The 12,878-nt window shown below is 40.7% G+C and overlaps 1 protein-coding gene across 2 annotated transcripts in view; it reads right to left on the bottom strand.

Moving 5' to 3' along the window:
• Positions 1 to 3,748: 3,748 nt before the first annotated feature.
• LOC121574879 (caM kinase-like vesicle-associated protein) overlaps positions 3,749 to 12,878 on the bottom strand; it is a 31,429-nt gene continuing 22,299 nt past the window's right edge. Inside the window, exons 2-11 of one of the 2 annotated variants that reach the window (XM_045223235.1) lie at positions 12,301 to 12,436; positions 12,020 to 12,151; positions 11,042 to 11,116; positions 10,585 to 10,723; positions 10,209 to 10,329; positions 6,711 to 6,786; positions 6,458 to 6,594; positions 5,984 to 6,062; positions 5,790 to 5,877; positions 3,749 to 5,608 (exon numbers count right to left, since the gene is read on the bottom strand). In XM_045223235.1, coding sequence (XP_045079170.1) covers positions 5,261 to 5,608; positions 5,790 to 5,877; positions 5,984 to 6,062; positions 6,458 to 6,594; positions 6,711 to 6,786; positions 10,209 to 10,329; positions 10,585 to 10,723; positions 11,042 to 11,116; positions 12,020 to 12,151; positions 12,301 to 12,395 — 1,290 coding nt within the window. In that variant the 5' untranslated portion in view covers positions 12,396 to 12,436 and the 3' untranslated portion in view covers positions 3,749 to 5,260. The remainder of the gene's footprint in view (positions 5,609 to 5,789; positions 5,878 to 5,983; positions 6,063 to 6,457; positions 6,595 to 6,710; positions 6,787 to 10,208; positions 10,330 to 10,584; positions 10,724 to 11,041; positions 11,117 to 12,019; positions 12,152 to 12,300; positions 12,437 to 12,878) is intronic. The other variant, XM_045223236.1, reaches the window with a different exon arrangement.

Raw genomic sequence — 12,878 nt, 5'->3', positions numbered from 1 at the left:
AAGGACCGCCACGCCACCTTCCTGTTCAAGTGAGCACAGCACAAAAAGGTGAGTCCAAAAATGTATTGTATGCTGCTGCATAAATGATGTAATATGCCAGGGAGATATGTATACTGTAGCAAAGAAAGTAATACTAAGTGTATGTTGTGTAATAAGCTGTTAGTAGCCCATGTGCCTCACCCTAATAATTTGGTCCCTTTTCCCCTCATAACTTAGCCTACTGTTCTGACTTGGTTGTGCACATTTAGCCTATAGCCTGTTTTAGAGAAATGTCATCATTGAATATTGTAAGAGCTTTCATTGTCTGCTTATATGCACCCTTTATTTATTCTACGGTTCTGACTTGGTGTACAGGGAGAATACTGTAAGAACGGCCCATGTTCTGAATTCTGTCGCTGTACATTTCAAAAGTGCTGAACAAATAGTTATATTGACTACGTCTGTCCTAGCTCACTCATTAACGTCTTAATCAAAATTACGGATTGCCTCTTATGCGCTTGTCGTCCCCTTATGCCATAGTTTGTACATCTCAATTGTCAGTAGAAACCACATTTGTTTAAGCAAGTCAGCCATATCAGCTATGTTTTTTTAAAAGGCAGTAAATGAGGCTGAGTGAACTGTTTCGCTGCCAGACAAGGCTCCGCTGATAGCCAGGTGTAGCAGTGGTAAGGTGTCGGGACTGCTGTTGGGAAAGCTTTATGTAGGCCCTAACAGTTTGTGGGCACCGTTTGTCACCGTTATAGTACAATTAATGTATTGTTTAGTGTTGTGTAGTGGCTTTGATGGCATGCATCCCATATATATATATTTGTTTTTTTGCCCCACCAAGATTGACATGCTAAAATCATCACTGGCTTGGTGTACAGGGAGAATGCTGTAAGAACGGCCCAACAGTACTAGCTGGGTTTCTAGAAAAGAACAACTAGCTATATAATTGGTAGCTATATTTTAAAGACTAGCTAGTTACTGACTATTTGAACAGTTTTTGTCAAACGCCTCTCCTAATTTTACTGCCAATAGGCTGTGGTGTTTTCATATAATTTGGCTGATTAGGGGGCTTGTGCACATTTACGTTAGTGTTTCATTAGCTAGTTGGCTAAGTTACTTACTAACTAAGCTAATTCTTATTCATGTTTTTGTTGTTGTTGCATTTCAGGTGGAGTGGCATTGCTGACAGGCCAACATGCTGACAGGCCAGGGCCCATATTCACAAAGTCTTAGAGTAGTACTGATTTTAGGATGTTTTGCCTTCACACTGAGTAAATTTACATTGACAAGGGCAGTGGAGGCTGCTGAGGGGAGGACGGCTCATAATAATGGCTGGAATGGAGAGAATGGAATGGCATCAATCACATGGAAACCATGTGTTGGATGTATTTGATACCATTCCACTTACTCCGTTCCAGCCATTACTATGAGCCCGTCCTCCCCAATGAAGGTGCCACCATGCTCCTGTGGACAAGGGGAAGTTATTATTAATCACTATCCCTACTCTGAGACGATTTGTGAATATGGGCCCTGGAAACAAGCTGTTGCCCAATACCTTGCACAGCAGACGTTTCACCACAGGACCCTAGAGCAAGGGTAGGCGACCCTGTTCCTGGACTACTGCAGGATTTTGTTCCAACTTGGCACCACACCAGGGGTGTGTTCAGTTTGCGTAAATGTTTGCTACCTTGCGGAACGGTTTGTACTGAACGCCACGTTTTCCCAAAACGTTCTTGAACAGACTTTGAGATCTGTTTGCTCTGTTCAGTGGGTGTGCCGGGGTGTGGCTTGAAGCAATGAGTGACAGCGGTGCATTTAACCCACAACCCAACCCCTCCCCGTTTTTCAACTGGTCGTTCAGTACAGCACCGTTTCGTTCAATTACCTTTTTATGTACTGAATGCAGCCCTGACCAACTGGGCTAATTGATCAGTTCAGTGACTGCCTAAATTTAACACATCTGGTCTTCCAGGTCAGTTAAATAAAAAAACATGAAGTCCAGGTTGCCTGCCCCTGCCCTAGAGGTACTACAGTCAATGCTTATGAACTGAATATTGTATGTGAATTTCCATATATCAGTGACACTAACAAAAGGGTTGAATTGTTCAGCAACATGTGCAGTAAATACTAACATGGCTTTGGTGATGACAGGTACATAATGCATTTATTATAATCTCCCGAACAGGCCACTGCATGCTGTGACAAGGGCCTGAATGGTGACACATCTTCAAGCTGCCTGATTGAAGACTGTTGCCTTCAGCGGTACTGGAAGCAAGGGCCTTACCTGTGAGTACAGCAGCAGTTACTCTCTCTATATTCACTTTGTCTACTTGTCCCATTCTTCAATCTTGTCTGGAATATATATACAGTATTTTAGTTGACACACCTTCGTGATGTCAGATATATACGATAGATGCTATGTATTGCCCAGTAAGAGGCTTTGAAGCCACCAGTCGGCCATATTGACAATCCCCGGAAGAAGCAGGGTTGTGACTAGAGGGAGTATAGCTATGACCGGAAGTGACTTTTCGTAGCAGGTTAGGAGAGCATTTTAGCTAACCCTAACCCCTTTCCTAACCTTTAACTTAAGTCTCCTAACCCGCCACGTTAATTACCCTAACCTGCTGCATAAATGTATCCTAACCTGCTACGAAAATGTCACTTCCGGTTGTAGCTGTACTCCCTCTAGTCAGAACCAAGACGCAGTCCTCCATTTGTAGTTGGGACAGTAACATTAGAACTAAAAATTATACTTTGAGGAAAATGTTTTTAGATATTTTTTATACTTCAATTGTTATGTTTAGTTAACATAATATAATTTAAAAGTATGCATTAAGGGGTCTGTAATAGAATAAATGTGGCAAAAATAAATGCATACATTAATAAATATGTGCCAAAACAGCGCCCCCTGTCAGTCATCTAGTGTATATATAAATCATTGGTCAAAACCGTAAACATAATACAATGCTAGAATTGATTATTATATCAGTGCGCTGGGAAACGGCTTAAATTTAACTTTACTCAAAAAACGATGCGCTAGATACACTCAAGAAACGTTTACTTTTCTTGGATAAACTCGCTCGGCAAAGGTGGTCGAACAACGCATGCTCTCGAGTGAGAGCAGTGCAGGTAAAGTTATTTGGCGCCATTCGACATTAGTTGCTGTTCCTTTCATACTAATCGGATGCTTGCAAGCAGGGATGGATTTAAGGATTTTGGGCACTGGCCAGTTGGGCTTTTGGAGACAGCAATTTCTACTAGCCCGGTAACATTCAGGTTGAAAATCTGTGCCATGGGATGTTTGAAAATACACAATTTCTAGTTTTGCACTTTTTATACTAGCCCAGTCTGAAAATACTATACTTTTATACTAGCCCAGTCTAGATAGCTAGCCAACCTAAACAATTTTACCCGGGGGAGAAAAGGGCACTTGTATGAAGTGGAGCAGGAGGCCAGAAAAAAATTATTATTCTGCGAGTAAATGGAAACTAAAAAACAGACTCATCGTTGTTACCAGCGAGGTGGCAATTGACAGCCTGGCTAATCCGCCAGCCTTAGCATATCATGTTTTGTGACAAACCTCAACCTGTAACTTTAGATAGCTAATGTAACACAAGATAACACCACACATGAATATAATTATATTAACTTATATTATATATAACTTAACGTTATATATTAACTTATAAGTCTCAAGATTAAGTTTATCAAACATTAGTGAACTTTCTCAGTGCATCCAGTAAAGACATAATCACATAACTCGCTTGCTTGCACTTTTTTGTGTGTAATTTCAGCAACCCCCGATGCAGGATGTGATGACAGAGGATTACTTTTCTGTAATGAAATGAGGGTGATACGTTGGTTTCTCTGACTTTGATGTTAGTTACTGGACCATAAACCTACACATAGCTTGCAAAGATGATTGCTAGAATTTAGAAAAGCAACTCACCTTTTAGGCACCTATACATTGTGCATCAAAAATATATAACTTGTGAATCCCCATTAATTTTATTATAGATTACAGTCAAGGAATACAGAGACTAAATACGAGGGACATGACTCAAAATACAAGAAAATGTACAGTCGCTAAATAAATACATAATAATAGCATACTTATAATAGCATACATTAACCTTGTAGCATACTTTTAAACGTGTGAGGCTTGATAAAATCATTGCTTTGTTTTTTCACATACTTGTGTGGTGGCTCCCATGATATGAATAAGTGAATTAAGAATATACTTTTCAGCTTTACAGGTATTCATGTGTAAACAATTCATTAGTGTAAACAATAACGTGTAAAGTGTATGATCTGTAAGTTACAAATATTTTCTAATGTACCATACCTCCATAGGTACTACGTTTTTAAACAATGACGAATGTCATTATGAAAAGCAATCAGGTGAAATTGGCTGGTCATGGCATATGGAGGAAAAAAACTCATACTAATCAGTCACAATTAAAGAAATTCAGAAAAGGGTCACAGTTTTATACAGCAATAAGAATTTTGCTCAATTCATAGATTTACATAATACTTTGGCAACCCTTCAGCTCAGCTAAAAGATGCTTAAAACATAGACACCACACGTGTAACAGGCTTGACACTATCTTAAACTAATTACATACAACATGAGCTACTATTTGCTAAATTTTAATAAAGGCCTGTACAGTATTTTACTGGGACCATGAATCAACCAGACAGACTTTCTTACAGATTTCTTTCTTCTTTCCATAAATGGGAGTATAAAGACAGAATAAGCAGTTATCAGTTGCTTTGAGGATAATTTCTCGCTAACATATCGGCTAGGGTACAGTAGCAAACAGATTTGGAAATTGCCTATCTAAGAGATGGAACCAAGGAGGCAGGACATTACAAACATGTACTGTAGGTGTCTAAGAATTGCACTAAAGGCGTGATTCAGATTCAAACAGATAGATTTATAGAATTTAGATTTCCATGAAATGAAAAGTAATTAATTGAAGAGAAAGTGTGAGACTGAGACATTTCCTAGACCTGCTCAAAACAAATAGTATTCCTCACACACTTTGAACCATTTTCAAAAGAATGAGTATCCTTAAAACTGGAGGGGAAAATAGTGAGAGGAAACAATGCTAAAGATAGACAGGCCATCTCAAACGATCACAGGGTGCAGACCAAATGCTCAAGATAAAACAGACAGTGAGATGATTCTGCACTAATGCTGAAGATGGAGGGTGGGGCGTGGTGTAATTAACAGAGTGTGTGTGGTGGGGTGGCACTGGTCCTGCTCTGTCTAGCCATTCTGATCCTCCTGTGTTTGTGGGGGTGTTTGGAGGGGTGCTGCGGCGTCACCGTTACACCGTTCCAGGGGCTCTGCCTCTGGCTCCTCAGGAGCCGGGCCGGGCTGGGAGGGAGAATCAGGAGTGATGATGGTGGGTGGATTCTGTGAGTCAGGGACCTGGAGGGTGACCGAGACCTCTGTGCTGGCAGGGGTGCCCTCAGGAGCATCAGCTGAGGGTACTGGAGTGTTGCTGGGGGTGACAGGGCCAGCAGAGGCCCCTGGAACCGGGCTGGAAGCCCCTGAGTCACTGTGTTCTGGAGCTCGAAGCCTCTTCATCATTGTTGTGACCCGTACAGCTTTCTGTGGAAGAGCAAGACCATAGAAATATATTTTTAGAACGCTATCATCTAAGTGAAGAAACTGTGCAGTGAATGAATAGAACTTCATATGCACAACATTCATGCATTATGCAGTGCAGCCAAGTAAAACAATTATTGTCAAAAGTACCAAAAAAAGTTTGTTTGACAGAAAGGAAGAGTACCTTCCACTTGGCTTTGGCAAAGTTCTTTTCAATTTGCCCACACACTCCATCCCTGATGTTCTTATCAGAAGCTGCATTCCCAGAAATCCTGAAACAAGGGACAGGTAAACAGAAAACCAACAAAAACACATACACATACTGCACACTTGAGAAGACAGAAATTGTTATTATTTTAATCTTGGATCAATCCATACCATTCATGGTTGATGGCCTCCTGTGCAGTCAGTCTTTGATCCTGCTCCACTTCCATCAGACTTGCCACCAGGCTTTTCGCTGTACAACAAATAAAAAAATCAAATCAAATGTTATTTGTCATATGCACTGAATACAACAGGTGTAGACCTTACTGTGATATGCTTACTTACAAGCCCTTAACCGACAATGCAGTTAAGAAAAGTTAAGAAAATATTTACTAAATAAACTAAAGTAAAAAAATTAAAGAGCAACAGTAAAATACCAATAACCAGGCTATATACAGGGGTACCAGTACCGAGTCAATGTGCGGGGGTACAGGTTAGTCGAGGTGATTGTACACATCTGCTCTTTCTCTCCTCTGAAGCAAACAGAAGTGGACACGCCTAAAAAACGTACTTTTCCCATCTACTGTTTCCTAGATGTGCTACGTAGTACTGCATTTTGATTTGATCTCGAATTATAGTGTTATATACCTGAGTCAGAGATATCATCCCAGTACGGTGAGTCAAACTCATAGTCTCCTGACAGAATCTTGCGGAAAAGATTCTTGTCGTGATTATCATAGTCGTCATCTTCCATTTCATCGTAGAAAGGGGGGTTTCCTGACAGGCTGGAGAAAGGGAAAACAAGACAGAGTTCATAGTCACCTGAGATGGACAATAGCATGAGTACTGTATGGGCAAGACACTGTAAACTCTAGTGAACTGAGGACATAAAAACACTCACAGAATATACATGATGACCCCGATGGCCCAGCAGTCCACTGGCCTTCCATACCTCTGACGTCCCACCACCTCAGGAGCTGCAGGAAGACACACAGAATCCAATATTAATTCATAGAAAAATGGAATGCTGAAGAGGTAGCAATGTGGTATATACAGTTGAAGTCGGAAGTTTACATACACTTAGGTTGGAGTCATTAAAACTCGTTTTTCAACCACTCCACAAATTTCTTGTTGACAAACTATAGTTTTGGCAATTCGGTTAGGACATCTACTTTGTGCATGACACAAGGAATTATTCCAACAATTCTTTACAGACAGATTATTTCACTTATAATTCACTGTATCACAATTCCAGTGGGTCAGAAGCTTACATACACTAAGTTGACTGTGCCTTTAAACAGCTTGGGAAATTCCAGAAAATGATGTCATGGCTATAGAAGCTTCTGATAGGCTAATTGACATCATTTGTGTCAATTGGAGGTGTACCTGTGGATGTATTTTAAGGCCTACCTTCAAACTCAGTGCCTCTTTGCTTGACATCATGGGAAAATCCGAAGAAATCAGTCAAGACCTCAGAAAAAAATTGTAGACCTCCACAAGTCTGGTTCATCCTTGGGAGCAATTTCCAAACACCTGAAGGTACCACGTCCATGTGTACAAACAATAGTACGCAAGTATAAACACCATGGGACCACGCAGCCGTCATACCGCTCAGGAAGGAGACGTGTTCTGTCTCCTAGAGATTGAACGTACTTTGGTGCGAAAAGTGCAAATCAATCCCAGAACAACAGCAAAGGACCTTGTGAGGATGCTGGAGGAAACAGGTACAAAAGCATATACAGTGGGGAAAAAAAGTATTTAGTCAGCCACCAATTGTGCAAGTTCTCCCACTTAAAAAGATGAGAGAGGCCTGTAATTTTTATCATAGGTACACGTCAACTATGACAGACAAAATGAGGAAAAAAAATCCAGAAAATCACATTGTAGGATTTTTAATGAATTTATTGGCATATGATGGTGGAAAATAAGTATTTGGCCAATAACAAAAGTTTCTCAATACTTTGTTATATACCCTTTGTTGGCAATGACACAGGTCAAACGTTTTCTGTAAGTCTTCACAAGGTTTTCACACACTGTTGCTGGTATTTTGGCCCATTCCTCCATGCAGATCTCCTCTAGAGCAGTGATGTTTTGGGGCTGTCGCTGGGCAACACAGACTTTAAACTCCCTCCAAAGATTTTCTATGGGGTAGAGATCTGGAGACTGGCTAGAGCCACTCCAGGACCTTGAAATGCTTCTTACGAAGCCACTCCTTCGTTGCCCGGGCGGTGTGTTTGGGATCATTGTCATGCTGAAAGACCCAGCCACGTTTCATCTTCAATGCCCTTGCTGATGGAAGGAGGTTTTCACTCAAAATCTCACGATACATGGCCCCATTCATTCTTTCCTTTACACGGATCAGTCATCCTGGTCCCTTTGCAGAAAAACTGCCCCAAAGCATGATGTTTCCAACCCCATGCTTCACAGTAGGTATGGTGTTCTTTGGATGCAACTCAGCATTCTTTGTCCTCCAAACACGACGAGTTGAGTTTTTACCAAAAAGTTATATTTTGGTTTCATCTGACCATATGACATTCTCCCCAATCCTCTTCTGGATCATCCAAATGCACTTCAGACGGGCCTGGACATGTACTGGCTTAAGCAGGGGGACACGTCTCGCACTGCAGGATTTGAGTCCCTGGCGGCGTAGTGTGTTACTGATGGTTGGCTTTGTTACTTTGGTCCCAGCTCTCTGCAGGTCATTCACTAGGTCCCCCGTGTGGTTCTGGGATTTTTGCTCACCGTTCTTGTGATCATTTTGACCCCACGGGGTGAGATCTTGCGTGGAGCCCCAGATCGAGGGAGATTATCAGTGGTTTTGTATGTCTTCCATTTCCTAATAATTGCTCCCACAGTTGATATCTTCAAACCAAGCTGCTTACCTATTGCAGATTCAGTCTTCCCAGCCTGGTGCAGGTCTACTTTTTTGTTTTTGGTGTCCTTTGACAGCTCTTTGGTCTTGGCCATTGTGAAGTTTGGAGTGTGACTGTTTGAGGTTGTGGACAGGTGTATTTTATACTGATAACAAGTTCAAACAGGTGCCATTAATACAGGTAACGAGTGGAGGACAGAGGAGCCTCTTAAAGAAGAAGTTACAGGTCTGTGAGAGCCAGACATCTTGCTTGTTTGTAGGTGACCAAATACTTATTTTCCACCATAATTTGCAAATAAATTCATTAAAATCCTACAATGGGATTTTCTGGATTTTTTTCTCAATTTGTCTGTCATAGTTGACGTGTACCTATGATGAAAATTACAGGCCTCTCTCATCTTTTTAAGTGGGAGAACTTGCACAATTGGTGGCTGACTAAATACTTTTTTTCCCCACTGTATTTCCACAGTAAAACGAGTCCTATATCGACATAACCTGAAAGGCCGCTCAGCAAGGAAGAAGCCACTGCTCCAAAACCGCCATAAAAAAGCCAGACTACGGTTTGCAACTGCACATGGGGACAAAGATCGTACTTTTTGGAGAAATGTCCTCTGGTCTGATGAAACAAAAATAGAAATGTTTGGCCATAATGACCGTCATTATGTTTGGAGGAAAAAGGGGGTCTCTTGCAAGACGAAGAACACCATCCCAACCGTGAAGCACGGGGGTGGCAGCATCATGCTGTGGGGGTGCTTTGCTGCAGGAGGGACTGGTGCACTTCACAAAATAGATGGCATCATGAGGAAGGAAAATTATGTGGATATATTGAAGCAACATCTCAAGACATCAGTCAGGAAGTTAAAGCGGGCCTGTTGGTTATTAAAGCTTGGTCGCAAATGGGTCTTCCAAATGGACAATGACCCCAAGCATACTTCCAAAGTTGTGGCAAAATGGCTTAAGGACAATAAAGTCAAGGTATTGCAGTGGCCATCACAAAGCCCTGACTTCAATCCTATAGAACATTTGTGGGCAGAACTGAAAAAGTGTGTGCGAGCAAGGAGGCCTACAAACCTGACTCAGTTACACCAGCTCTGTCAGGAGGAATAGGACAAAATTCACCCAACTTATTGTGGGAAGCTTGTGGAAGGCTACCCAAAACGTTTGACCCAAGTTAAACAATTTAAAGGAAATGCTACTAAATAATAATTGAGGGTATGTAAACTTCTGACCCACTGGGAATGTGATGAAATAAATAAAAGCTGAAATAAATCATTCTCTCTACTATCATTCTGACATTTCACATTCTTAAAAAAAAAAGTGGTGATCCTAACTCACCTAAGACAGGGAATTTCTACTAGGATTAAATGTCAGGAATTGTGAAAAACTGAGTTTAAATGTATTTGGCTAAGGTGTATGTAAACTTCCGACTTCAACTGTAGCTCTAAAGTTGTCCAAACACCGTTACTCTGATGTCAAACCCATTTGCCCCCATAAGTCTATGATCTGCCCCCTTCCCTACCCCCTCACCAAGGTACTCTGGGGTTCCACAGGGGTCCTTGATGAGTCCGTTCTCCAGCTTGGCCAGGTGGAAGTCACTGATCACTATTTTGGAGTGCTTCAGGCGGTTGAAGTACACCAAGTTCTCCAGCTGTGTGAGACAAAACAAAGTGTATGTCAATAGATCATAACTCCTTTTTGGTATGTAGAAAGCATGAGAAAAATATACATCATTGGCAGGTTGGACAATTACTCAGGGTGCCATATAATTAATGTTAATTTCATGCAGAGGGCAAAGTAGCTACATTTCTCATTTCTAATGCCGTCACCCGACTGAGTGGCCTGTGGTGTAATAACATATATGAAACACCAGATGGGAGCAGAGTGTTGTGTGTGTGCAGTATACCTTGAGGTTCCTGTGGACAATTCTCTGGGAGTGCAGATAGGCCACGGCTTCCAACACCTGTCTGACAACGTTGCTGGTGTCCCTCTCCGAGTAGTAGCCTTGGTCTAAGATCCAGTCAAAGACCTCTCTGCCTGTAGCTCTGCAGAGAAGAACATCCAGAGAAAACCACTGTCGTGTGTCATATCATTAAAATGTACTGTAGGCCTCTTGCAACACTCTAGAAGTCAAAATCAACTCTCAGATGAGATTCTCCAGGAGGATATGGAAAATAGACATTTCACACAGGGGTTCAGAAAGGTAAGTATGCATTGGCAAGTCTGCAGGATGTAGGTAGGCTATCTTTTTGTACACTCCCTAATGGTGTTATCAGTGGAACGGAACCATGATGACTTCAAGGGAACATATACAAATAAAAAGCCCTAACCAATGTCACTCAATAACCTTCAATAACACTCACAGCTCGAGGAAGAGGAAGTACTCCTTCCTAGTTTCAAAGACATCAACCAGCTGGAGGATGTTATGATGTTTTACCCTGTGAAAGAGGGAGGGAGACACAGAGGGAAACAGAGAAAAACAAAGTCATATATTGAGCAATTATAAACCAAGATTAACTAGGAATCATTAAAAGACATTACATTTGATAATTTGTATTAGTAGTTTAATGATTTAATAACCATTAGAGAATTGGACCTTTTCCAATTCAAGTTAAATTCAGATTATGGAATGCCTACTCATGCACTGAATAAAATCAGTATAGACAAAAATGGACATTACTTGTGATATTGTATGAGTGGCTTAATGATGATATTTCGATCTGTATGGGAAGTGGACCATTTCCAATTCCAGTGAAATCCTGATGAATTAATTCAACCTAGAGATTGGTCTCACTACAGCACTAACGTGTGCTAATAAGACATTTCATTTGGTCTTTCAAGGAATCTTGATTGGCATATTCTATTGTTATATTAATTGAATGACCTAAGTGTTTTAATTACATTTGAATATATATATTTTTCAATTACAGATTGGGGTCTGTGGCTCATTCATTACAGATCCTACTCCATGCTAATTTCAGACTGGACTGCTAAAGAGATATTGCGTTATTGTAACCAGAAAAGGTACATTTCCTTTGCTCGCTTCAGAGTTTTTGGTAGTCGAAGAACTTTGCATTGTTAAAGGCTAATGGAGAATTCAAGCTGAACAGGAGTGGTGTTATGGAAACGTTATGGGGATGTTATGGGAACAGCATGTGTAACATCAGTAATTAGTAACGGTTAGTAAGTAATTTCTGTTAACTATCGCTATGGTGTTTTTTCAATTTCAATTGCATAAATGTTACATTTTAACACACAATGATTCATGCATTTCTGTGGCATTTCAGATGCCAAGGGTAAAGCTCTGCAATAATGCATAAGCCAAACTGAATATAACTCACATCTTCAAGATCTGGATCTCATTCTTGGCAGCTTTTCTCACTTTCCTCCCATCCTTTTTGAGAAACTTTTTACAGGTGAACATTTTGAGTGTGTTCTTGTCCTTTGCTCTGAAGATCTCACAGAACTCCTCCCTAAACAAGGACCACACACAAGAGAAAACAAAATACAAATGTCACAAAAATCTATACTGGATGGAAGAAGCATTATTTTACTATTTACTTAAAAGTCCCAGACTACAGAATATAAGTGTTGTTGTGAAGCATTGTGAAGGAATACTCACGATTTGACAATTTGGCCGAGGTCATATTTATCAGTCACCTCTGAGGGATTGTTGTAATCCTTCTTCTCCCCGAGTGTCAAACAGCCAAATGGCATGGCAGCTCCTCCGCTACACAGGGAAATCACACCAACACCACCTGTTACCAAGACAGATCATATTGTTGCTACAATAGTACACATTGTACAACAGCAGACACCAAGTTCCATCTCACTACTAAACAACTGAATGAGAGCACCATGACCTAAGCCTGTTGTGTATTACCTTGCTGTTCTTGTACAGTCTACAGCATGCACAGTGCCTTCGGGAAAGTATTCAGACTGACTTTTTCCACATTTTGTTGTTACGTTCTAGCCTTGTTCTACAATGGATTAAATAAAAAGTTCCTCAGCAATCTACACACAATACCCCATAATAACAAAGCGAAAACAGGTTTGTAGAAATCTTTACAAATGTATTATAAATAAAAAAACAGAAATACCTTATTTACATAAGTATTCAGACCCTTTGCTATGAGACTCGAAATTTAGCTCCGTTGCATCCTGTTTCCATTGATCATCCTTGAGATGTTTCTACAACTT

Source organism: Coregonus clupeaformis, chromosome 10 (genome assembly GCF_020615455.1).
Source record: "Coregonus clupeaformis isolate EN_2021a chromosome 10, ASM2061545v1, whole genome shotgun sequence".
Taxonomy (NCBI): domain Eukaryota; kingdom Metazoa; phylum Chordata; class Actinopteri; order Salmoniformes; family Salmonidae; genus Coregonus; species Coregonus clupeaformis.
The sequence above is the reverse complement of the archived record's forward strand: the minus strand, read 5'-3'. Positions and strand labels throughout refer to the sequence as shown.